At 48.4% G+C, this 27,322-nt stretch overlaps 1 protein-coding gene across 1 annotated transcript in view; it reads left to right on the plus strand.

Annotated features, from left to right (window-relative positions):
• The window catches only part of CNOT11 (CCR4-NOT transcription complex subunit 11), a 127,861-nt gene that overhangs the window by 59,281 nt on the left and 41,258 nt on the right, over positions 1-27,322 (plus strand). Inside the window, exon 4 of the mRNA XM_033949630.1 lies at positions 19,312-19,514. Coding sequence (XP_033805521.1) covers positions 19,312-19,514 — 203 coding nt within the window. The remainder of the gene's footprint in view (positions 1-19,311; positions 19,515-27,322) is intronic.

The following is a 27,322-nucleotide window of genomic DNA, read 5'->3' on the forward strand; positions in this document are numbered from 1 at the left end:
TTCTGTGAGTGTGCACATTACTAAAGGCCTTTCTTGGGGTGCTCGTTGCACACAGCATGTTAGTTCTACATTGTTCCTCGATGTTTTTCTGAGTTGCCTTTGTGCCTGTTTATCACTTGTTAATATTTTGCATAGCAAACCAGTTCATGAATTACTTATGTTGATGGTGATTCTCCCCCTTACCCCTTTGTCATGGATTTGTTCAGGTATGTTGCTTGGCTTTGGGACTTAACTGGATATGTTTACTAGCTCTCAGGCTAAAGGGGTGCGACCGTGTGCTCAGAAAAGTTCTGGATTTCTGTAACTCCTGGATTGCGGGTTGGGATTGAACAGCAGGAGAGACTACAGAAGAAGCACGCTGATAGAACAGTTCAAGATTCTGGGAAGGAAGCTGAAGATGAGGACCCAGAAGATAGCGTTCTCAGAGATCCTACCGGTACCGAGGGCAGATGTGAAAAGGCAGGAGGAACTACAATCAATAAATGCGTGGATGAGGAAATGGTGTAAGGAAGAAGGATTTCCACTTCGTGAGGAACTGGACAACATTCTGGGGCAAGAGCAAGCTCTACAGGAGAGATGGACTGCACCTGAGTGCAGCGGGAACTAGACTTCTAGCAAACAACGTCAAGAGAGGAATAGAATAAGCTTTAAACTAAGAAGGGGAAAGCCGACAGTCGACCAAGCGTCGACGATTCGGAGTAAAGTATCCCATGAAGATACTAAGGAGAAAAAAGGCTGGGAAGAAACAAGGGACAAATTACAGGAGTCGACTAACCCAGAAGAGGAGGTTAGAAAGATTGTAGCAAAAGAGAAGAAACTAAAGATCGAAGCACAGGGAAAGGAAATGAAGACAACAAAATACCAGGATCTAAATTGCATATATACTAATGCAAGGAGCCTAAGAAACAAAAGGGGGGAACTAAAATCCATGGCCAATGCAGAGGACATAGACATCATAGGAATCTCTCAAACATGGTGGAATGAGGAAAACAAATGGGATACAGCACTGCCGGGGTACAAGCTCTATCGCCAGGACAGGTCAGGACAGAAAGGAGGTGGAATAGCCCTATACATAAAAGAAAGCATACAATCAACAAGAATGGACACAGCAGAGACGACCAACAAATTGGAATCACTATGGGTTAAAATACCAGGAAAAGTTGAAAGGGGACAGATTCAAAACGAATGCTAGGAAGTTCTTCTTTACCTGTGTGATGGACACCTGGAATGCGCTTCCAGAGGACGTAATAGGGCAGAGTACGGTACTGGGGTTTAAGAAAGGATTGGATATTTTCCTGCTGGAAAAGAGGATAGAGGGATATAGATAGAGGATTACTGCACAGGTTCTGGACCTGTTTGGGCCGCCGCGTGAGCAGACTGCTGGGTACGATGGACCTCTGGTCTGACCCAGTGGAGACATTGCTTATGTTCCGGATACTAGGAACGAAGCTGAAGACCAGAATGCAAAGGATAGCATTCTCAGAGATCCTGCCAGTACCCAGGGCCGACGAGAAGAGGCAGATGGAGCTGCAAGCAGTCAACACATGGATGTGGCGCTGGTGTGAGGAAGAAGGATTCCACTTCGTGCGCAACTGGACGACGTTCGGGGGAAGAGCAAGTTATTCAGGAAGGACGGACTCCAGCTCAGCAGAAATGGAACAAGGCTACTTGCAAGCAACATCAAGAGAGAAGTTGAAAAGTTTTTAAACTAGGAAGAAGGGGAAAGCCGACAGTCGATGGTTCGGGAACTGGTATACCCGGGGGATACCGTGCAAGAAGATAAATGGGAAGACTCTCACAGGCAAGACAGATCGAAAGGGACACAAGAGGAAAAGAAATGCGAGAAAGGAACAGGCCGCACACTCAAGTGTATGTACACAAACGCAAGGAGCCTATGGAATAAGATGGGTGAATTAGAAGCTATGGCACAAAAAGATAATGTGGACATCATCAGCATCACGGAAACATGGTGGACTGAGGAAAACGTCTGGGACACTGTGCTACCGGGATACAAACAAAGTTCATGATCTGCAAGCCCTGATGTTTGAGGCAGATCTAGATATTGTCGCTATCACAGAGACATGGTTCAGTGAATCACATGGATGGGATGCAAACATACCAGGATATAATCTTTTTAGGAAGGACAGAGATGGTCATAAAGGTGGAGGAGTAGCTCTCAATGTAAAGATCAATATCCAAGCAATCGAAATGCAAGGACCTGGGGAGACGAAGAAGCGATATGGATTGCTCTGAAAAGAGAAGATGGAACTTCTATCTACGTGGGTGTAGTCTACAGACCTCCGACTCAATCGCAGCAAATTGATAAGGATCTGATTGTGGATATCCAAAAGTTTGGAAGGAAAGAGGAGGTTCTGCTGTTGGGAGATTTCAACCTGCCGGATGCGGACTGGAATGTTCCGTCTGCGGAATCGGAAAGAAGTAGGGAGATAGTGAATGCCTTTCACGAGGCTCTGCTCAGACAAATGGTAACGGAACCCACAAGGGAAAAAGCGATATTGGATCTGGTCCTCACAAATGGAGAGAGTATCTCTAATGTTCGAGTGGGTGCTCACCTAGGAAGTAGCGATCATCAAACGGTTTGGTTTGATATAACGGCTAAAGTGGAGAGCGGCCGCATGATACTTAAAGTCCTAGATTTCAAACGTACGGACTTTAATGCAATGGGAAAGTACCTGAAGAAAGAGCTGTTAGGATGGGAGGACATAAGAGAAGTGGAAAGACAGTGGTCTAAGCTGAAAGGAGCGATAAAAATGGCTATGGACCTTTATGTGAAGAAAATCAATAAAAACAAGAGAAAAAGGAAGCCGATATGGTTCTCCAACCTAGTGGCTGAGAAAATAAAGGCGAAAGAGTTGGTTTTCATGAAATATAAAAAAACCCAAGAAGAGGAGAGCAGAAAGGACTACAGGGTGAAACTGAAAGAAGCCAAGAGAGAGATACGTTTGGCAAAGGCACAGGCGGAAGAACAAATGGCTAAAAATGTAAAAAAGGGAGATAAAAATTTTTTCAGATATATTAGTGAAAGGAGGAAGATCAAAAATGGAATTGCTGGGCTAAAAGATGCTGGGAACCAATATGTGGAGAGTGATGAGGAGAAAGCAAATGTGCTAAACAAATACTTCTGTTCTGTGTTCACAGAAGAAAATCCTGGAGAAGGACCGAGATTGTCTGGCAAAGTTACACGAGAAAATGGAGTAGATTCTGCGCCGTTCACAGAGGAGGGTGTTTATGAGCAACTTGAAAAACTGAAGGTGGACAAAGCGATGGGACCAGACGGGATCCATCCCAGGATACTAAGGGAGCTCAGAGAGGTTCTGGCGAGTCCTATTAAAGACTTGTTCAACAAATCTCTGGAGACTGGAGTGATTCCTGGGGATTGGAGGAGAGCGGATGTGGTCCCTATTCATAAAAGTGGTCACAGGGATGAAGCAGGAAACTACAGGCCTCACTTCAGTTGTTGGAAAAATAATGGAAGTGTTGCTGAAAGAAAGGATAGTGTACTTCCTTGAATCTAATGGGTTACAGGATCCGAGGCAACATGGCTTTACAAAAGGTAAATCGTGCCAAACGAACCTGATTGAATTTTTGATTGGGTGACCAGAGAGCTGGATCGAGGACATATGCTAGATGTAATTTACTTGGATTTCAGCAAAGCCTTTGATACAGTTCCTCATAGGAGGCTGTTGAACAAACTTGAAGGGCTGAAGTTAGGACCCAAAGTGGTGAACTGGGTCAGAAACTGGCTGTCGGACAGACGCCAGAGGGTGGTGGTTAATGGAAGTCGCTTGAAGGAAGGAAAGGTGACTAGTGGAGTCCCTCAGTGCCAATCCTGTTCAATATGTTTGTGAGTGACATTGCTGAAGGGTTAGAAGGAAAAGTGTGCCTCTTTGCAGATGATACCAAGATTTGTAACAGAGTAGACACCGAAGAGGGAGTGGAAAATATGAAAAAGGATCTGCAAAAGTTAGAGGAATGGTCTAATGCCTGGCAACTAAAATTCAATGCAAAGAAATGCAGAGTAATGCATTTGGGGATTAATAATAGGAAAGAACCGTATATGCTGGGAGGAGAGAAGCTGATATGCACGGACGGGGAAAGGGACCTTGGGGTTATAGTGTCTGAAGATCTAAAGGCAAAAAAACAGTGTGACAAGGCAGTGGCTGCTGCCAGAAGGATGCTGGGCTGTATAATGAGAGGCGTAGTCAGTAGAAGGAAGAAGGTGTTGATGCCCCTGTACAGGTCATTGGTAAGGCCCCACTTGGAGTATTGTGTTCAGTTTTGGAGACCGTATCTGGCGAAAGACGTATGAAGACTTGAGGCGGTCCAGAAGAGGGCGACAAAAATGATAGGAGGCTTGCACCAGAAGACGTATGAGGAGAAACTGGAAGCCCTGAATATGTATACCTTAGAGGAAAGGAGAGACAGGGGAGATATGATTCAGACGTTCAAATACTTGAAGGGTTTTAACGTAGAACAAAATCTTTTCCAGAGAAAGGAAAATGGTAAAACCAGAGGACATAATTTGAGGTTGAGGGGTGGTAGATTCAGGGGCAATGTTAGGAAATTCTACTTTACGGAGAGGGTAATGGATGCCTGGAATGCGCTCCCGAGAGAGGTGGTGGAGAGTAAAACTGTGACTGAGTTCAAAGAAGCGTGGGATGAACACAAAGGATCTAGAATCAGAAAATAAGATTAAATATTGAACTAAGGCCAGTACTGGGCAGACTTGCACGGTCTGTGTCTGTATATGGCCGTTTGGTGGAGGATGGGCTGGGGAGGGCTTCAATGGGTTGGAGGGTGTAGATGGGCTGGAGTAAGTCTTAACAGAGATTTCGGCAGTTGGAACCCAAGCACAGTACCGGGTAAAGCTTTGAATTCTTGCCCAGAAATAGCTAAGAAAAAAAAAAAAATAAATTTTAAATTGAATCAGGTTGGGCCGACGGGATGGACCTTTCGGGTCTTTATCTGCCATCATCTACTATGTTATACCGCAGAGACAGAGTGGCTGAAAAAGGGGGCATTGCCATATATGTCAAAGAGGGAATTGAATCTACTGGAGAGAGCACGCCACAACAGACGGCTAAGTTAGAGTCTCTATGGGTCAAAATTCCGGGAACAAATGGACTGGAAATGAAGATCTGCATCTACTACCGACCCCCAGGGCAGTCTGAAGAAATTGATGGAGAAATGACGGACGAGATTAAACACAACTGCAAGGGAGGCAATGTATTTATCATGGGTGACTTCAACTATCCGGGAATAGACTGGAACCTAGGCACCTCCGCCTGCGCTAAGGAAACCAAGTTCTTGGATTCTGTAGGCAATTGCTTCATGGAACAACTTGTAAAGGAAAATACTAGAGGAAATGCAATTCTGGACTTAATTATAAATGGACAGCGAGGACCAGCACATGATGTAGAAGTTGAAGGGACGTTGGGGGCAGCGATCACAATATGATCCGCTTCGACCTGGATGCAGGGGAGTAACATCGGACCCCGAAAAAGGAATTACGAAGGGATGAGACTCATGGTAGGGAAGAAGATTGAGAAGAGGATCAGCACTGTAAAAATGCAAGAGCAAGCTTGGTCCCTTTTTAAGGACACAGTCACCGAGGTGCAAAATCTATATATACCGCATATCAACAAAGGATCCAAGAGGAAAAAGAACAAAGAACCGGCGTGGCTTACTGTAGAGGTGAAGGAAGCGATCAGAAACAAGAAAACTTCATTTAAGGAATGGAAAAGGTCAAAAACAGACAAAAACTGGAATAAGCACAAACAACATCAACGCAGGTGCCATAAGGCGGTAAAAGGGGCCAGAAGAGACTACGAGGAAAAAATAGTCAAAGAGGCGAAAAACTTCAAGCCGTTCTTTTGATATATTAAGGGGAAACGACCCGCGAAGGAAGCAGTGGGACCGTTGGATGACCATGGAATAAAGGGAGTGCTAAAGGAGGACAAAGAGATCGCAGACAAACTGAACACATTTTTTGCGTCTGTATTTACCGAAGAGGATAGGATAACAGTTCACTGCATACAGCTGGTGGAAATGCCCAAAACCAGGTGCTCTGGAGCAGTGTTCTTCAACCGCCAGTCCGTGGACCGGTGCCAGTCCGCAGAAATTTTCTGCCGGTTCACAGGGCTGGCACGTCCATCGGGCCCAAGACAGCGTTCTTCAGCCGCCATGTCCACGGTGCGATCAACGCGGCGTCTTCGGGCCAGCTTCCTGAGTGCTGCAGTGCACAAAGCCATGGGAAAAGGCTCCTCCACGTGGCCTGCGCTTGAACCGGAAGCCTTCTCTCTGACATTGCAACGTCAGAGGGAAGGCTTCCAGAAGAGGCGCGGGACGCATGCAAGGAGCTGCTGCCCACAGCTTTGTGCAATGCAGCACTCAGGGAGCCGGCCCGAAGATGCTGCATTGATCACAAAGTAGACTGGCCCAAAGATAACACCGGGGGGCAGGCCAGAAGGCAAGGCACATGGAGGGAGAGAGACAACAACAGTAGGGGAAATGCTTTTATTTTTTTTTAATTTAGTGATTGATTTGTCTGTTCAGGAAGAAATGCATTTGTTTCTTTTCCTCTGGGGTTGTACTGCTTGCAGAGCCTTGCATCTTAGGGTTTGTAAATATTAGTACTTTTAGTTTTTGGTCCTGCATTTGCATGGGGTTATCTGTTTTATGGTAGGAATGAATGTTAAAAAGCATACGGTGTGCTTTATGTATTAATTTTGTGATTAAGCACTATGTGCTGTTAATACAATTATATTGTGTGTTTATATGAAAAATGAATGGAACAAATGGTATTACAATTAGTACTATTATGGGGGCGGGATTTGGGGCAGAGATTGAGTGGAGATGGGCATGACTTATCCCAGTATTCTTCAACTGCCGGTCCGTGGACTGGTGCCGGTGCACAAATAATTATTTTATTTCCGCCGGTCCATAGGTGTCAAAAGGTTGAGGAACACTGCTCTAGAGATCCAGATCAATTGTAGATACATTTGATAACTCTTCAAAGCATTCTAGAAATGGTCTAGTTCATCTTACCTGCAGTGTTCTCCCCAGAAATTTTTTCCAGCCGGGTGGCACGAAAAAGTAGCCGGGTGGGGCAGGATGGGGAAATTTGGTGGAGCAAATTTGGTGCTATGCAAATTACCCCTCCCTGCTCACGGTGAAGGAGTAGGGCAGGGGTGTCCAACCTTTTGGCTTCCCTGGGCCACATTGGACGAAAAAAAAATTTTCTGGGGCCGCACACTAGCTGATGAGCAAAAAAAAAAGGCCGAGCAGGTCCCAAATTTGCAATCACTAATATAGAAGATGTACATATCTAATAATAAACCTTCATTAAAGGGACACTGTGGAGAGGATTCCAAAAAAAAGCAGTAATACTTACCCTGACTGAGTGATCCTCCATGTACACCGCTGACAGTGGGAGCAGCCACAGGCTTCCACATTCCCACGCTGATGAGCAGGGATGCGCACTCCTGGTTTTCCCATTCACTTTTATTACAGCTACGGTGAGCCTCTTCAGAGGTGAGCCTCATCAGAGCGGGGATGCTGCATCAGCTTACATCGACGCAAGTGGAGGATCGTTCAGTTAGGGTAAATATTACTGCTTTTTGGGCCTCCCACTTTGAGCTTAGGCTCCCTCAAAATGAACATCTCCCCTGCTGTAGCTAGTAGGGATCCTCAAGCCTCACCAACTGATGGCCACTTCCTCCCCCTCCAACTTCCCAAGTTCTGCAGCTGGCAGCAATATTGCAGAGCTGCTGCCTTCCTTCCTCCCTGCCCCTCCCCCCACCTTGACTTTCATGCATGCTTGAAAGCAGTTTTTACCGACCCTCAGTGGCACCACTCAGGACTCAAACTTTTCATTGTCCTGAGCTTTACGTGTCTGCTCGTCACTGGGTCTCATAATCTTTTTAGAGCTAAATATTTTTAGACTTTTTATTTATTTTATATAATTTATATGTGTTTTTTATACTTAGCTTAAAACTGTGGCTAAGTCTGCTTGGCTTGCGATGTCAGCGTTTATAAGGGATGTCCAAGCCGACATGTTTCGCCGAGATAGCTTTTTCAAGGCTTCATCCCTCTTTACCACCGACTACCACTGTAACCGCCAATTCTGTAAAGAATTCTGTAAAGAATTGGCGGTTACAGTGGTAGTCGGTGGTAAAGAGGGATGAAGCCTTGAAAAAGCTATCTCGGCGAAACATGTCGGCTTGGACATCCCTTATAAACGCTGACATCGCAAGCCAAGCAGACTTAGCCACAGTTTTAAGCTAAGTATAAAAAACACATATAAATTATATAAAATAAATAAAAAGTCTAAAAATATTTAGCTCTAAAAAGATTATGAGACCCAGTGACGAGCAGACACGTAAAGCTCAGGACAATGAAAAGTTTGAGTCCTGAGCAGTGTTCCCGCTAAGCTGCGCTGGCCTGCGCTCGCGCACAAAATAATACATCGCAGCGCACAAGTTTCTCTTCACAGCGCACACACGCGTCGCAAAGGTAAGGGGAGGTAAGGTAAGGGGACGCATTGGGGGGATTGCACTTCCCCACAATTGCCATGCTTCGGTTCCTCTTCTACCTTCCTTCCTCCCCCCCCCGCGGGACCCTGCGGCACCATCAACTCTTACTCCCTCTAATGTCGGCCCTGCAGCTCCAGACTTCCTCGCACCTTCTCCCCTCCCCCTTTGGATCGCTATTATTTTAAATGTTATAGCCGCGGAGCTGTATCCATCAGTGGAGATGTCTAACCTCGGCCTGCCCCGGAACTCTTACTGCAACAGTGACTTCCTGTTCCTGCCTAGACGGGCGGCTGCTGCAGTAAGAGTTCCGGGGCAGGCCGAGGTTAGACATCTCCACTGATGGATACAGCTCCGCGGCTATAACAGCTCCTGCAGCTCTGCACTTCCCCACAATTGCCATGCTTCGGTTCCTCTTCTTCCTTCCTTCCTCCCCCCCCCCCCCCCCGCGGGACCCTGCGGCACCATCAACTCTTACTCCCTCTAATGTCGGCCCTGCAGCTCCAGACTTCCTCGCACCTTCTCCCCTCCCCCTTTGGATCGCTATTATTTTAAATGTTATAGCCGCGGAGCTGTATCCATCAGTGGAGATGTCTAACCTCGGCCTGCCCCGGAACTCTTACTGCAACAGTGACTTCCTGTTCCTGCCTAGACGGGCGTCTGCTGCAGTAAGAGTTCCGGGGCAGGCCGAGGTTAGACATCTCCACTGATGGATACAGCTCCGCGGCTATAACATTTAAAATAATAGCGATCCAAAGGGGGAGGGGAGAAGGTGCGAGGAAGTCTGGAGCTGCAGGGCCGACATTAGAGGGAGTAAGAGTTGATGGTGCCGCAGGGTCCCGCGGGGGGGGGGGGAGGAAGGAAGGAAGAAGAGGAACCGAAGCATGGCAATTGTGGGGAAGTGCAGAGCTGCAGGGAAGAGTGTTGCGGTACCCAGCTGGAGGGAGAAGGAAGATGAGGGAGGGAATTAAAGGAGATGCCAGGGCTTGGAGCGTAGGAGGAAGGTATGCCAGTCTAAGGGAAAAGGAAGGGGGAGATGTGAGAGCATGGAGGGGGAGCGAAAGATGGAAGAAAAGGAAAGGAGAGAGATGCCAGAGAATCAGGGAAGGGGAGATACCAGACTATGAGGAGAGGTGTGGGAGAGGGAAGGCGAGGAGAGAGATGCCAGACCAATGGGGTGAAAGGAGAGATGGAAGGGGGAGGCATACAGTTTCTGGAAGGGGCATAGAAGGAGAGAAGATGCCATATAGGGGAAGAGAGACGGCAGACAGTGGATGGAAGGAAGAGAGTTACAAGAAGATGAGGAAAGGAGAAACCACAGAAGACAAAGGTAGAAAAAAATTTCTATTTATTTATTGCTTTAGGAGACATGTGTCACTGTTTCTGTGAAGCATTGTATGCAGAGTCCAGCTTCTTGCTGGTTCAATTTAACCTTTGTCTATGTATTTTTATTTTATCCCCCCTTTTACAAAACTGTGAAGCGTTTTTAGCACCAGCCTTGGTGGTAGCAGCTCTGATGCTCAGAATTTTATGAGCATCAGAGCTGTTACCTCCGTAGCTAAAATCCACACTACAGTTTTGTAAAAGAGGGAGGGGTTAGTTTGTGATTACATATTCCTTACTAGGCGAAGGTGTTTTCTGTGTTCTGTGTGTTTTCTGTTAGGATTGACGGTGTAGGATTGATCTGTGCTGGTCTGGCTTGTTTAGTTTTACAATGGGTGTATTGATGTACTGCTCACTGCAATATGTAAGATGCTGCCTTTTCCTAGGTACTCATGTGTGACGTGTGGTTTGTTACTAAAAATCATGTTTTTCTTACAGATGGGGGGGGTGCCAAAAAATGATGGGCCCCGGATGTTACATATGCTAGGTACGCCACTGTATGTAAAGATACCAGAAAGCTGGCGTAGCAAAAACTTCTAAGTTTTGAGTATTTAACCCTCCCACAATCTCACGGGCACTCGTTTCAAGTTTATTGAGATTTTGATTTAAACGCAATATCAAATATTTTCAATGCGTATAACAAAAATAAATTTGGGGAAATAAATAAAACCATTTGAACCAGTGTTCCCGCTAAGCTGCGCTGGCGCACAAAATATTACATCGCAGCGCACACGTTTCTCGTCACAGCGCACAATCGGAAGAGGCGTACGGCAGATGGCAGGGCGGCGAGAGGAGAATCGGGCGAGTTGGCTCATAACTTGCTGGCGCCCGATATTTTTGGCTCACGGTGAAAAAAGTTTGCTCACAACACCCGCCCGCTTAGAGGGAACACTGGTCCTGAGTGGTGCCACTGAGGGTCGGTAAAAATTACAATATGGTTGCTTGTTTAGCTGGAATGAAAGTATTTCTTAGCTAAATCTTTGTTATATGAAGTAAGCACCTAGATTTATACATAGTGCTTTGGGTTTGATTGCTTGAAAGCAGTGGCAGCTTGAGGATATTTCCATTGGCTGCAAAGCTTGGAGATTTTGGGTTGTCAGACTTGAGGAAGATGTCTTCAAGTGGCAGGGCTTGGGGATCCCCAGTAGCTCTAGTACAGTGGTGCCTCACACAACGAACTTAATTGGTTCCAGGAGCAAGTTTGTTATGCGAAACGTTCGTTATGTGAAACGCGTTTTCCCATAAGAATACATGTAAAAAAAAATAATTCGTTCTGCAGCATAAAATATGCTAAGATGACATAAAAAAAGATAAATTTTTGGTTATTATTTTTATTTAGATACATCTAAAAACATAATTGTTTTTTAAAACAACACACATTTTTTAAATTTAAAGACAGACTAAGTAGAGTCTAATTTTACAGTGAGAGAGGGCAGAGTCTCAGCGGCAAAAACTGGGACTTAACTGTTCATTTTTTTTTTTTTTTCTACCGTGTTTCCCCGATGATAAGGCAGGGCCATCAAATAAGACAGCCCCCCCTTTTTAGAAAAAAATGTAAAATAAGGCACACCCCCCCCCGCAAATAAGCCACCCACCGATACCTGCGCTTACCCGAATCGGGTGGTACGGTGGGTGACTCCGTGTGGTCCCTGGCACCCCCGACACGATCGGGGCAAGAGGGAGCTCAAGCCCTCTTGCCCCCCCGACTCCCCGACACGATCGGGGCAAGAGGGAGCCCAAGCCCTCTTGCCCCCCGACTCCCCGACACGATCGGGGCAAGAGGGAGCCCAAGCCCGCTTGCCCCCCCGACTCCCCGACACGATCGGGGCAAGAGGGAGCCCAAGCCCTCTTGCCCCCCCCCCGACTCCCCGACACGATCGGGGCAAGAGGGAGCCCAAGCCCTCTTGCCCCCCGACTCCCCGACACGATCGGGGCAAGAGGGAGCCCAAGCCCTCTTGCCCCCCCGACTCCCCGACACGATCGGGGCAAGAGGGAGCCCAAGCCCTCTTGCCCCCCCGACTCCCCGACACGATCGGGGCAAGAGGGAGCCCAAGCCCTCTTGCCCCGCCGATTCCCCAACTCCCCGACAATATCGGGCCAGGAGGGAGCCCAAGTCCTCCTGGCCACGGCGCCCCCCTAACCCCACCCTGCACTACATTACGGGCAGGAGGGATCCCAGGCCCTCCTGCCCTCGACGCAAACCCCCCCTCCCCCCAACGACCGCCCACCCCAAGAACCTCCGACCGCCCCCCCAGCCGACCCGCGACCCCCCTGGCCGACCCCCACGACACCCCCAACCCCCTTCCCCGTACCTTTCTGTAGTTGGCCGGACAGACGGGAGCCAAACCCGCCTGTCCGGCAGGCAGCCAACGACGGAATGAGGCCGGATTGGCCCATCCGTCCCAAAGCTCCGCCTACTGGTGGGGCCTAAGGCGCCTGGGCCAATCAGAATAGGCCCGGGAGCCTTAGGTCCCTCCTGGGGGCAGGGCCTGAGGCACATGGTCGGGTTGGGCCCATGTGCCTCAGGCCCCGCCCCCAGGAGGGACCTAAGGCTCCCGGGCCTATTCTGATTGGCCCAGGCGCCTTAGGCCCCACCAGTAGGCGGAGCTTTGGGACGGATGGGCCAATCCGGCCTCATTCCGTCGTTGGCTGCCTGCCGGACAGGCGGGTTTGGCTCCCGTCTGTCCGGCCAACTACAGAAAGGTACGGGGAAGGGGGTTGGGGGTGTCGTGGGGGTCGGCCAGGGGGGTCGCGGGTCGGCTGGGGGGCGGTCGGAGGTTCTTGGGGGGGGCGGTCGTTGGGGGGAGGGGGGGTTTGCGTCGAGGGCAGGAGGGCCTGGGATCCCTCCTGCCCGTAATGTAGTGCAGGGTGGGGTTAGGGGGTCGCCGTGGCCAGGAGGACTTGGGCTCCCTCCTGGCCCGATCGTGTCGGGGAGTCGGGGGGGCAAGAGGGCTTGAGCTCCCTCTTGCCCCGATCGTGTCGGGGAGTCGGGGGGCAAGAGGGCTTGGGCTCCCTCTTGCCCCGATCGTGTCGGGGAGTCGGGGGGGCAAGAGGGCTTGAGCTCCCTCTTGCCCTGATCGTGTCGGGGAGTCGGGGGGGCAAGAGGGCTTGGGCTCCCTCTTGCCCCGATCGTGTCGGGGAGTCGGGGGGGCAAGAGGGCTTGAGCTCCCTCTTGCCCCGATCGTGTCGGGGAGTCGGGGGGGCAAGAGGGCTTGGGCTCCCTCTTGCCCCGATCGTGTCGGGGAGTCGGGGGGGCAAGAGGGCTTGGGCTCCCTCTTGCCCCGATCGTGTCGGGGAGTCGGGGGGGCAAGAGGGCTTGGGCTCCCTCTTGCCCCGATCGTGTCGGGGAGTCGGGGGGGCAAGAGGGCTTGGGCTCCCTCTTGCCCCGATCGTGTCGGGGAGTCGGGGGGGCAAGAGGGCTTGGGCTCCCTCTTGCCCCGATCGTGTCGGGGAGTCGGGGGGGGCAAGAGGGAGCCAGGCGGAGAGAGGGCAGTTAAGCGCAGTGCCTGCGCGGAAGGATGCAGCTCGGGCGACTTCGTTGTGTGAAACGAAGTTCGTTGTACGAATCAAGACATAAAGTTCGTTGTGCGCAGCGTTCGCTGTGCGAGGCGTCCGTTATGCGAGGCACCACTGTATTTGTAAATTGCACTCAGGCGGGGAGAAACTTTGGTGTCCATCCACTAATTTTGGGCTCCAAACCCTCCCCCAAATCAGCTGTATATGACTACGCCACTGAATACAAAAATAATTGTGATGCACATATCCCAAAGCTAACATATTTCAGTTAATAAATTCAAAATAAAACAATTTTTTCTACCTTGTTGTCTGGATATTTTGTTTTTCCATCATCTTGGTCCCAGTTTCTCTTTCTACTTTTTCTCTATCTTCAACTAATTCTCTTTCCAGTGTCTGCTGTCCATTTTTTTCTCCTCTTCTCTCTTTCCATTTCCTTCTTATGCCTGTCTCCAACGTATCGATTTTTCCCTTTCAGCTTTCTTAACTTTTTCTTTTCTGCTTCTGTCCACTCAAATCTTGCCTTCTTTCTCACCCTTCTTTTTTTAAATGTTCAGCTACCTCTCAATTTTCCATCTTCTTTCAGTCCCTAGCTCTCCCATTTCCCATCTCACTCCTTTCCCAGCCTCCTATTCCCTTCTATCTACTCCCCATTACCACATTTCTACCACTCACTGCTCTCTCTCATCTTGTCATCTCTGTTTTGACCTCATCCACATGGCTCACCACTTTCAGAATCCCATCCCTCTCTCCACTGGTCAGGCTATAACTCCCTGTCCTTTTCTTATCCCAGATCTCATCCCTCCTGCCCTCCCATGGATCAATCTCTCCTCTTCTATCCCCATGGTCCAACATTTTGCTCCCTCTCTTTTCTGTTTTTCTTCTTCCCTCCCCCTTTGATGCTGAACAATGAGATGGAGGGAAAAAAAGAGAGATGCTGCATCTCTCTGCCTTCCATCCACAGGCCTAAAATTTCTCCCTACCTCCCTTCTATCCCCAGATCCAACTTCTCTTCTTTCTCTTCTCAACTGCCCCCCACCCCAACTCTCCCCATGGGTGGCATGATAAAGTAGTTGGATGGGGTGGGGCGGGACAGGGAATTTGGTGGTTAGAATAGGGTCATTAAATCCAGTGGCGTACCTAGTATATATGACAGCCAGTGCTGATCATTTTTTAACAACCCCCTCCTCTATATAAAAAAGTTATTTTTAGTAATAATCCATGAGTCACACAACAAGGGTACACCTAGGAAAAGGCAGCATCTTAAACACTGCAGTGAGCACTAGAACACCAACACATGGATTGTAAAACTAAACAAGCCAGATCCTGCACAATCAGTTAATCCTGTACAGTCAATGCCAACAGAAAACCATGTCCTTTTCATACCCACAGACAGAAACACCCTCGCCCAATATGGAATAATCACAAACTAAAAATAGAAATATGTAGACAAAAGTTAAACTAAACCATCAAGAAACCAGACTGCAACACCACAGAAACAGTGACACATGTCCCCTAATACTGTGCAAAATATAAAGACAGTAGATGTAAATTTGAAAAAACTGATACATAACCATCACCACTTTACAAATGAATAAATAGAAGTAAAACAAATAATGAGAAATAAGAAAATATCATTTTATTGGACTAATCCAGTTTTCAGTTAGCTTTCAGAGGCCAAATCTTTCTTCAAGACAGTACAGTATACTGCTATTATGGTATACTGTCCTGACCTGAGGAAAGGGGGTTTAGTCCCCATAAAAATTGCCTTATTTCCATTTCCTATTTATAAACTTTTATCAATACATAAAGTAACAAAAAAAATTTCTACCTTTTGTCGTTTCTGCTTCATCTTCTCTTCATTGTCTTCTTTCTGTACAGCATTTGTCCTTCATCCCTTCCATGCAACATCTGCCCTCTCTCTTTGCCCCTTCCACCCAGCCTCTGCCCTCTCTCTACCCACCCCTTCCATCTACTGTCCACCCTCTCTTTCTTCCATACGGCATGTTCCCTCTTTTTATGTCCTTCAATAAACTGTATATCCTGTTCCCTTTCTCCTTTGTACATGATTCATTTCAGCTTCACTCCGTCCCCATTTTTCTGTCTCCACCCCCTCCCCTATGTTCTGGCATCTTTATCTCATTTCCTTCCCAACCCCCATGCCCTGGCATCTCTCTCTGCTCTGGCACCTCCTTTCCTTCCTTTCCCTGTGGTCTGGCATTTGTCTCCTTAGTTTCCCTTCCCTCACCCCATGCCCTGACATCTCTCTCCTCTCCTTCCATCCTTCCCCCTGGTCTGGTATCTGTCTCTTCCCCCACTATATGCCCTGACATCTCTCCCTCCCCCTCCCCCTCCATGGTTTGGTATCTCCTTTCCTTTCCCTCCCATGGTCTTGGAATCTCTCTTTCCTCTCCTCTCCCTTCCCTGGTCTTCCTTCTCCATCCCTCCCTCCTTCCCTCTCTCCCCCCAGTTGGGTGCAGCAGCAGCATTTCTCTTCCCCCCCATTGGGTGCTGCAGCAGCATTTCTCTCCCCCCTCCACTTGGCCACACTGCAGCATTTCTCCCCCCCCCCCGCAGTGCCATCATTTCTTTCCCCCCTGCAGTGCCAGCAGCAGCATTTCTCTTTCTCTCCCCCTCCAATTGGCCACAGTGCACTGAGTGCAGCATTTCTCCTCCCCCCCCCCCCCCCGGCAGTGCAGCATTCACAATTCGCTACAGGCTAAGGTGGGAGAGAGGGAAGTGAGGAGGGAAGCTTAGAACTTGCTGCTTTTACTTGCTTCGGGCCTTCCTCGCTGCCGGGTCCTGTCTTTGCAGAAACAGTAGGCAGGACCCGGCAGTGAGGAAGGCCCGAAGCAAGTAAAAGCAGCAAGTTATAAGCTTCCCTCCTCACTTCACTATCTCCCGCCGTAGGCTCCTGCCCTCGGGGCTCTGCACACTATGCCGGCTTAGCAGCGTGCCCATGCGAAAATGGTGACCCACCGAGGCCAGAAACTCCATGGCTCTACGTTCCTCATACCAGGCAGAGTTGTTCAGGATACACAGACTGCTGTGCGCCTTTCCCCCCACACAAAAGCTACCCGTTGGCGCGTACACGCTGCAAACTCTCACGCAGCCTGTGCACGTTCTGCACCAGTTGCTCAAGTGGCTCACATTAGCCTATCTGTCCGCTGGGGTCTCCGATATGTGCGGTGGCTCCTCCGATGAGCGCAATGGGTGTGTGGCCTGTGCGCTGAAAGCGCCCACGTGTAAGGAGACAGCTGTGGGATCGAAGCCACAGTACACTGTGCGCCGCTCTGCAGTATTAAAAAGTCAGGCTGAGGCAGGAGTTGAACTTCTGACGACTCTTCAGGCTGTGCCGAGTCAGCCTGGGGAATCCCCAAACCAGTGAGAGGGTGTGTTTTTTTTTGTTGTTGTTTTTTTTTTGGGGGGGGTTAATGTTTAAGTAGCAGCGGCAGTAGCAGGATTTGCGACTGTGATGAAAGCCGGGCGGTCATCTAAATTAGCCGGGCGGAGCACCCGGCTAAAAGGCTTTAGGTAAAACACTGCACTTTATACAAGATTTTCATTATAACAGACCTACATATCCAAAGTTCCTTGCTAAGATGTTGTTGGAGTTCCACCTTAACTAGTCAGTTGTCCTGCTAAAATTTTTCCTAGAGCTTCATGCCCATCTTAGGAAAAGCACACTACACACCCTTGGACTGCAAGTAAGCCTTACCCTTCTAGCCGATGTTGACTAAAGCTCATAGAAAGTCCACTCAGCTTTTTCAGGGCTGTGGCTGTGTCAGTAGCCCAGCTAGGTTCGGCCTTCAAGAGATTTGCCAAGCTGCAATATGATCTTCAGTCCACACATTCACATTTCATTACTGCCTTGAGCAGAATATCCCATGTGACAGCTGGTTTGGTCAGAGAGTTCTGTAGAATTTGTGTATGGAGTTTAGAATCCAATTCTTCCCTGCTAGGCCCATTCCAGGGTGTTCCAGGCTGTACCTTCACAACAGAGCTGTTTCTATTAGTGTTAATTGGTTCTCATTTACCTTACTGTTGCAATTCCTTATTGACCATTGCCTGTTATATTCGGTGAGCCTGGTAGTTAGGGATTCCCAAATAGGACATACTGTCCTGCTTGTCTCCAGATAAAACAAAGTTACTCATTTGTAGCAGATGTTTTCCATGGACAGCAGTACATAAGTCCTCGCATACCCTACCTCCCCTAGGAACTGTATCCTTTGTTTTTTCATTAAACTGAGGGTCCCATGCAAGTTGGGTGGCCAGGAAGGAATTTGCATATGCACAATCAGGCCTGTCAAAAGCTTCCAGAAGCTGAAGGAATACTGGACAGTCCATACCAGGGTTCTGTCGGTGATGTCGCCTATATGTGAGAAATGTATGTCCTGTTACAGGTGAGTAACTTTGCTTTACCAAATGCTCTGAATATCTGTACCACTAGAGCAGGGGTTCTTAACCTGGGGTCCATGGATGGGTTTCAGGGAGTCCATGAGGGTCAGATAAAAATTAACATTTATATTCACTATATAGCCCAGTACTGTTGTTTTTTCTCGCAAATAATGAGAGAGTAGATGTAGTAATAGTAGTAGATCTGCTTTAATTTGCATGAGAAGATTGCATTTCATAATTATAATGAACTAGTCATTAAGCCTGTTACATTAACGGGTGCTAGAATATATGTCTTTCTGTCTCTCTCCCTTCCACTGTCTCTCTCTCTCCCTGGCCCCCTTTCTCTGTCTTTCTGTCCCTCTCCCTGCCCCTGTGTCTTTCTTCCTTTCTTTCTGTCTCCCTCCCTCCTGCTGTCTGTCTGTCATTCTTTCCCTACATTTCCCTGTGCAGCTGCAACAGCATTTCCCTTCCCCTCTAGGTCCCTGTGCAGCAGTAGCAGCATTTTGCCCCACCCCTTCCCTACTTTTACCATGTTGTGGCCTGCTCCTTTTGGCCCCTTCCCCTTTCCTTCCCGTGTTCTAGCCTGCTCCAAGGGCCCCCTCTTCCCTTATTGTGTTCCCCACAGGCAGGCCCAGCTTCTCCCTGCACGTTACCTTTTTTTCATTCTGTTGCCCTCCCTCGCGTGGCTGCCTGCCTGGTCCCATTGAGCGGCTCGCGGCTGGAGTCTTTTTTTGTTGGCGCTTCCCTGTCCACCCCGCGGTCTAGCCTTCTCCAGGCGAGTGTCACGTCGGCTCCTCTTGATCCCCGCCAGCGTCGGAAGCCTTCTCGGACGCTGGTGCAGCTCATGAGAGAAGCCGATACCGCGATCTTGTGGAGAGCAGGGAGTCCAGCGCTGGTGGCCAGTCCTGCCGGTGAGTGTAGGTAGGTGCTGGGAAGCAGTAAGGCTGGGGACTCGTGCATGCGCACTCCTGCGGCCACGGACCTACATCTCACGAATCAGGGAAAATGGAACATGCAAGTAGGAGTGCGCATGCACGACTAGGGTTTTATTATATAGGATGACCATTACTTTTTGCATAAAAAAGGAGTGGGTTTTTTTTTAGATTGTTTAAAGTTTAATAATACTTTGTGTATGTCATATATGTTGAGACAATCAAATCTCAATAAAGTACATTATATTCATTGCATGCAAAGTTGTGTTTATGTGACTATTTCTGGGGAAGAAAGTCCATTGCTTTCATCAGGGTCTTAAAGGGGCCATGACTCAAAAGAGGTTAAGAATCGCTGAACTAGAGTATTAGTAGTTTAATACAGTGTGCTTTTTGCTTTTCTTGTAGAAAGGTATTGCCTTTGTCTTACTAGTTGTCTTGAATATCCATTTCTACAGTTTTTCTATACGGATTCTAAAGAGCATTTTTTCTCAGGTGTTGATGAAAAAAGACTTTATTTTCTCAAATGCTTCAAGGTCATTTTCGACCAGAGTTCATCCGACCACCACCACCTCTCCACATTTGTGATGATGAGCTAGCCTGGCTGAACCCTATAGAGCCAGATCATTCCATCCAGTGGGATAAATCAATGTGTGTAAAGAACAGTACTGGTGTGGAGATAAAACGTATCATGGCAAAGGCCTTCAAAAGTCCCTTGTCATCCCCGCAGCAAACACAGGTAAATACTATTTTTTTTTTTAAATCATTAAACATATGCATACAATATAGTATTTATAGCTGACCGTTTAACTGTCCTCAGAGCTGCCAAAGTACAGCAGCCACTAAGAAAATTAAATGTAAACAATCTTAGCAGGCAATATTAAGGCATAAGGGGAGAATAGAAGGGTTCTTTTAAGTCTGATTTTTTTCCCAATGCATTTAAAATCCTCAAAAAACAATTTGCAAAGAGAAAGGGTGTAATATATATCAGATTACAGACCCTACCATTTATAGTAGCCTACTTAAAGGATATCAGATGTTCTATACATTCATATACTATAGGTTAAATTGAGAGAAATAGCAACCCAAGAAATAATCTCTGTGTACAGTTTTTAATCTGGGGGGGAACTTTCAATTTTTTCCCTTCAACAATGCATTGAAATATTTTTCAAAACAGTAATTCTGTTACGTCCTTTTCAAATTCAGTATGCTAGGTGTTCAGTCCCTTCCCGCAATCCGGGAGTTGCAGAAATCCAAAATCTGAGCATGTGCTCCTCCTACCTTAGAGTTTGAGCCCCTATAGCAGCGATGGCGAACCTATGGCACGCGTGCCAACTGTGGCACGCGAAGGCCTTGCAGCTGGCACGCGCAGGGCCACCATCAGGGCAGTACTACCAGGGGGTGCACAGGAAAGAGAGCTGAATGGGGACGATGGGGGACCCGCGGGGTTAAATATAACTCGAGCCGCGAGGCTCGTCTTCTACTCCGACTGTCCTGCCGCTCACACAGCCGATCGGAAATCTTCCCCGACGTCAGCGCTGACGTCGGAGGGAGGGCTTAAGCAAAGCCCGCCCTCCGACGTCAGCGCTGACGTCAGGGAAGATTTCCGATCGGCTATGTGTGCGCGGCGGGACAGGCAGGAAATAGAAGACAAGCCTACGCGGCTCGAGCTACATTTTGCTGAGAAAGTTGCTAAGATGGGCTGGGAGACAAACGGGGAACACAAAAGGGGGAGGGAGTGCATTTTGGACACAAGGCATGAACTTGGGAGAAAGGAAGGGAGGGAAAGAGATGCTGAGGTGGGGGAGGGAATGGGTTTTTGCACACAGAAGGCATGGACTTGGGAGAGAGGAAGGGAGGGAAAGAGATGCTGAGGTGGGGGATGGAATGGGTTTTTGGACACAGAAAGCATGAACTTGGGAGAGAGGAAAGGAGGGAAAGAGATGCTGAGGTGGGGGAGGGAATGGGTTTTTGCACACAGAAGGCATGGACTTGGGAGAGAGGAAGGGAGGGAAATAGATGCTAAGGTGGGGGAGGGAATGTGTTTTTGGACACAGAAGGCATGGACTTGGGAGAGAGGAAGGGAGGGAAAGAGATGCTGAGGTGGGGGAGGGAATGTGTTTTTGGACACAGAAGGCAAGGACTTGGGAGAGAGGAAGGGTGGGAAAGAGATGGTTGTGTACACAGGGAATAGAAGAAAGGAGAAATTTTGGTCATAGGGAGGGAGTGAGGTACAGATAGTGGCATACCAAGGTGGGGGTGGGGGCGGTCTGCCCCGGTTTTACGCCCCAAGGGGGTGCACAGCTGGCCACCCTCCAGTGTTCTCCCTAGGCTGGCAAACTGCGTCTCTTTAGCCACTTGAGTGCCACCGCCGCCATTGGGAACAGGCCGGTGCCAAGTTCTCCCTGCTTTTCCCTGTGGGGCCGACCAATTCTCGCCACCCGCGTCAATTCTGATGTCGGAGAGGACGTTCTGGGCCAGCCAATCGCTGCCTGGCTGGCCCAGAACGTCCTCTCCGATGTTAGAATTGACGTCGAGTGGCGAGAGTTGGTCGGCCCCGTGGGGAAGAGAAGCAGGGCGAACTTGCCACCGGCCTCTTCCTGATAGCGGCAGTGGCAGCCTATTCCCCAGTGGCGGTGGCAGCATTTTCCCAATGGTGGTGGCATAGGGGAGGGCAAGGAGAAAGAAAGAAAGGGGGGGACAGGGAGCTAAAAAAAAAAAAAAAAAGAAAGAGGGCTGGGTGAAACAAAGAAAAATGGGGCACGGAGAGAGAGAGAAAGACAGACATACAGAATGAAAGGGGGTATGGAGACAGAGAAAAATAAAGAAGGGGGCAGGGTGAAACAAAGAAAAAGTTTGGGGAGGGAATGAGGTCTGGAGGAGAGAAAGCATACAGGAGGCTGAAAAAAGGGAAGAAATATTGGATGCACAGTCAGAAGAATAAAGTGCAACCAGAGACTGATGAAATTACCAAAGGTAGGAAAATGATTTTATTTTCAATTTAGTGATCAAAATGTGTCCGTTTTGAGAATTTATATATGCTTCTATATTTTGCACTATGGCCCCCTTTTACTAAACCGCAATAGCGTTTTTTAGCGCAGGGAGCCTATGAGCTTCAAGAGCAGCGTGGGACATTCAGCGCAGGTCCCTGCGCTAAAAACCGCTATCGCGGTTTAGTAAAAAGGGAGGGGGAATATTTGTCTATTTTTGTATAGTTGTTACTGAGGTGACATTGCATAAAGTCATCTGCCTTGACCTCTTTGAAAACCCGCGGAATATAAATGATAATTAGGGAGGTCACCTGTCGCCATGAGCGGGTGAGGACGTGCTCCTGCTCAGCTCCGGGACCCCGCTCCTCCCCTCGCACTTTTTGCCGGTTTTTGGCTCCCAAACCGCCGCGGATCACTTTGTTGCGGTCCCGGGATCACATGGAAAGGTATTTAGCCCGGTCCCAGGAGGCAGCGCACATGAAAACAGTGCGCAAAGACAAAGAGCGTGCGAGCCCTGGTGCGGGCAAAATGGCGGCCGCTTCCAGAACGGCGGTCACGGAGTTTTCGGCCGCGACACTGACAGAATTGAAAGCGGCGGTAGCACAGGTCCTGGGCCCACAGATGGATGCTTTGGCGACCCAGATGAACCGGCTGGAGCAGCTTATGTCCGACACGGCGGCCCGAACTACCGAACTGGAGCAACGCGTGTCTACAGCAGAGGACTCCCTAAATTCACACGAATTGGACCTCTCGGCCTTACAGGAATCGGTTCAACTCCAAGCCGCGAAATTGGATGATTTGGAGAACGTTCCCGCCGAGGGAATCTTCGTTTTATGGGAGTGCCTGAAAATATAACGGATACTCACCTGATAGCTGAGATGGAGGGCTGGCTGGAGCTGGAATTTCCAGATACAGCGTCCTTGGGCCCGCTCTGCTTGGAACGAGCACATCGTCTTGGACTGCGCCCGGCCAGAGATTCCAGACCCCGGGTGGTGATTGTAAAATTCCTCAACTATAGACACAAAATGGAGATCTTGCGGCAGTATCGTGCTAAACGCGATACCTTGAAGTTTCGGGGCTCTGCTGTCCGGATAAGCCAAGATTACTCAGCAGCTCTCACAGAACGCAGGAAAGCCTTTTATCCATTGTTTTCTAAGTTGGAGGAGAACAAACATCGTTTTCAATTCATTTACCCAGCGGTCTTGAAGATCCAGCATGGGGGCTCTTGGCATATGTTCACCGAGGCCTCTACAGCCGCAGATTACATTAATAAAACTCTGCAATCATCATCAGAACCTACATGAGATTATCCAGAGTGGTAGCGCTGTTCTACTAGTTGATGGGACTTCAACCTTTAAGTTGGAAACCACAGAAGTGTTTTATTGTTTCATGCAGGAGTTATGCTGTTGATTCACTGTTTATAGTGGGAGGGGTGGGGTCCTGTGGGGCGCCACTTTTGGACCTCTTGCATATTCCTTCAGGGATATGATTTTTGGGTCTTCTTGGGGAGTGGGTGGGGGGGGGGAGATAGGTTGGGAACAGCTTACTGAAATGATATTTGGGATATTGTTTATTCTTCTTTGCTTGTTCAATATTTGTTATAGGAGTCAGTATGACAGTATTTGGCTCTCTACTGTTAACTCGGGTGGGGCTGGGCGCCCGGGTGTCAGTTACTTACGGCATGATACTTTATGTTGTTTGTGTTTTGACCCTGGGTGACCACTCTCTCCGTATCCTATCCTGGAATGTGTCGGGGATTTCATCTCCAGTGAAACGCACTAAACTCTTGAGACAGATAAAACATCATAGGGCTGATCTGGCATGCCTACAGGAGACTAAATTGTCCCGGGAAGAACATCAAAAGTTGCAGAGGGGCTGGGTGGGCTCAATTTATTCGGCTTCCTTTTCGGGGAAAAGAGCTGGGGTATGTATATTGATACGCAAGGGGTTACAATGTTCTGTAACGTTACTTTCTGAGGACCCTTTAGGTAGATATTTGCTCTTAAAAATTTCCTTGCAGGGCACAGACTTCCGGCTGCTGATTGTATATGGGCCGAACACTTACTCCCAGGATTTCTTCGATTCTCTGGTGTCCTTAGGCCTTAGGGACACCTCACTGCCCTTGGTTATAGCGGGAGATCTTAACCAAGTGATGGATAATTCTCTGGATCGCTCTGGCTCTTCCGCATCGTCTACGCCAAATTTGAACAAAGGTATCCCCTTTCTCTGTCAATCGTTGGGATTGGTAGATCCGTGGAGACTTCTCCACCCGATGGAACGAGATTATACGCACCAATCGCGTGCCCACGGGTCCTTCTCCCGTTTAGATTATTTGCTGATTTCGGAATCTCTATTTGTCCGAGTCTCTGAGGCCACCATCGGTCCGCTGGAGGTGTCGGATCACTGCCCTATTTGGGTGGACCTGGCCTGGGGGTTGCCTCCTATGGGAGCACGTCGGTGGAGATTCCCATCCTACCTTCACGAGGACCCTATATTTGGGGATTACCTCCGGGCTTGTTGGGAGGATTTTCTGACGACCAATGCGCAACACTGTACCAACCCGTGCTTGTTCTGGGAAACCGCTAAAGCTGTCCTTAGGGGGGCGATCATCGCCTTTATAGCGGCGCGGAATAAACGCATATCGGCAGGCATTGTTAGTTTGGAGAGAAAATGCTCTTCCTTGAAGGCGGATTACTTGCGTGCCCCTACTACTGCTTTGTGGGAAGAATTTCACTCAGCTCAGGTATCTCTTAATACATTGCTACACGATCGTACCAAACGCTCTCTTATTTACCGCAAATACAAATTCCACCGCTACGGTAATAAACCGGGCCGGATGCTGGCTTCTTTAACCAAGAATTGGCACGACTCTAGATATATTTCGAAACTTAGGCATGGCCATTCCACGTTTCATACAAAACCAAAGGACATTGCGGACGCGTTCTATCGACATTTCTCTACCTTTTATTCGGATCCTGGACCATATTCTGGCCCTGACGTTTTAGATTATTTAGCAGACGCTGGCCTGCCTAGTTTCACTGAGCAACAGCGGGAGACTTTGAACAGACCCCTACAGGACTTAGAGATACAAAAGGCCATTAAGACTTTGCGTTTATGTACAGCCCCGGGCCCGGATGGGTTTTCGGCGGAATTCTATAAGATGTTGTCGCCTCAGCTCTGTGAGTCTTTGATGTCCTACTATGATGAGGTGATGGAGAAAGGTGCCTTTCCGGATTATGCGAACTCTGCCACTATCACATTACTTCCTAAACCAAACAAACCTAGGGAGGAGGTCGACTCCTATAGACCTATATCTTTGCTCAATGTAGATATAAAGATCCTATCTCGATTGTTGGCCAATCGGTTGACACCTCTTTTACCACATATTATCTCTCCGGCACAGGTTGGCTTTGTTCGGGGTCGCCACTCTGTTCTTCACGTTCGTCGGGCACTTCTGGTTATGGCCAGAGCGCAAACATCCGACACTAGGGGCATATTGGTAAGCCTAGATGCGGCCAAGGCATTCGATCAGGTTCTCTGGCCCTATTTGTTCTCGGTTCTGGATTATGTGGGCATTGGAGGGCACTTTCTAGCTGCATTGCGAGCACTATATTCTTCCCCCAAGGCATCAATTTTGGTAAATGGGATTTTTACATCGTCCTTTGAGGTTGGTAGGGGGACGCGCCAGGGTTGCCCGCTGTCGCCTTTACTGTTCTTGGTATACTTGGAACCCCTCCTTCGAACATTTCAGAGGGATGACATCTTAGTTGGACTATCGGAGGGCTCGTCTCAATTACGGGTGTTAGCTTTTGCCGATGACATTCTGTTGACTCTGGCTCATCCCCAGCGGTCCCTGGCTCGAGCCCTTGAGATATTGGACGAGTTCCATCTTTTCTCTGGTCTTATCTTAAACAAGCAGAAGTCCTTAGTCCTACCCTTGCAGGAGGTGATTCGGACCTCTTGGCAGGGTCCCTTCCCATTGGAATGGACTTCCACGTCCTTACGTTATCTGGGGATTTGGATCCCGCAGGATCTAACTCAATTGTACGCGCTTAATGTTCTTCCCCTACTTCAGCAAACGGGACAGAGGCTTCGAGCCTGGAGCTCTTATCCGTTAACCCTCTTAGGCAGGATAGCCCTATACAATATGATGATCATTCCCCAATGGTTATATCTCTTGCAGACATTGCCCTTGTTACTACAATATCATCATCTTCGTGTCCTTCATAAATCATTGTCTGGGTATTTGTGGGGTGGTAAATGTTCTCGGATTCCCCTTCGTACACTTTCCTTACCCATATCTCAGGGAGGCTTGGGATTGTTACATTTGGGGAGACTGAATATAGCATGCCAACTTAGACATATGAATGACTGGTTCTGTGGGACCTCCCATTTTTCAGCAGCCGGGGTTGAGTGCCTTGCATTTGCTCCTTTTCACTTTAGTTATTTGCTACACGTCTCGACATTGCCTTTGCGTACTCACCATTATGGGAATTTCTTATTGGTTCCCGTACGAAAAATTTGGAAAAGATTATGCAAGCAACTACATATCAGGTCGGATGTGACACCATGTTTGCCTATTCATGGGAATGTTGACTTTGCTCCTGGTTTTGACCTGGGGGCCCCATCTAAGTGGACTCGGGGGAGGGGATGTTTTACCTGTCTCAAGTACTTCAATCCGATGGCACACTCCAATCATTTCAGATGTTGCTAGATGCTCATATATTAACTGCTAAAGATTGGTTGAGTTATGGTCAACTACTGCATTATGTTCAATCTCTCCCTCGACAGGCCTTATTAGAAACTGTACAAGAAACATTATCAGAAGCTTTATGTTTAACGGCGCAGGTCCCCACTCCGCTTCGTTTTTACCATCGCTTTCTGCAAGAGTTGGCAGGGGAATTGGATTATACAACTTTGGCCGGTTCCTGGTCTTTGGATCTACAAATAACAGTGTCCGAATCCATGTTAAAGCGGAGTTTTAAATTGGGGTCGAATATCCTGGTGGCGGCGACTGAAAGGGAGCGTTACTATAAATTCTTGGTTCGAGCTTATTTTTCACCTGTGCGAGCCTATAAAGCTCGTATTAGCCCTTCTGCAGGCTGCCCTAGATGCGCTGCTAGGGCAACCCTTGGACACATGTTTTGGCTATGTCCTGGTATTCGGGCCTACTGGCGGCACATAGGACTTATGATTCAGTCCCTGTGGAAATGCTCCTGGATACCGCATCGACTTTTCTCTTCACTTTGAAATTATCACTGGACCCAGTTAAGCCAGGGATGAATGCTTTTGTTCAAAGGGCTATCCTGGTGGGTATAAAGACTATTTTACAATGTTGGTTGTCTCCACAAACACCTACTGTCTCGCACTGGCGGACTCAAATGATTTCTTGGGCTGGTTATGAACGACAGGCTATTCTTGATTTACATTCAAAAAAAGGTATTTTATTTCTCCGTTGTTGGAGACCTTTTTCTTCTACTTTATCTCCTGTGGCAAAAGCTCGCTTGCTTGATTGATTATTCATTGGCGTGTAACAGTGGCTGTTCCTGGGGGGGAG

This window comes from Geotrypetes seraphini, chromosome 6 (assembly GCF_902459505.1).
Source record: "Geotrypetes seraphini chromosome 6, aGeoSer1.1, whole genome shotgun sequence".
NCBI lineage: Eukaryota > Metazoa > Chordata > Amphibia > Gymnophiona > Dermophiidae > Geotrypetes > Geotrypetes seraphini.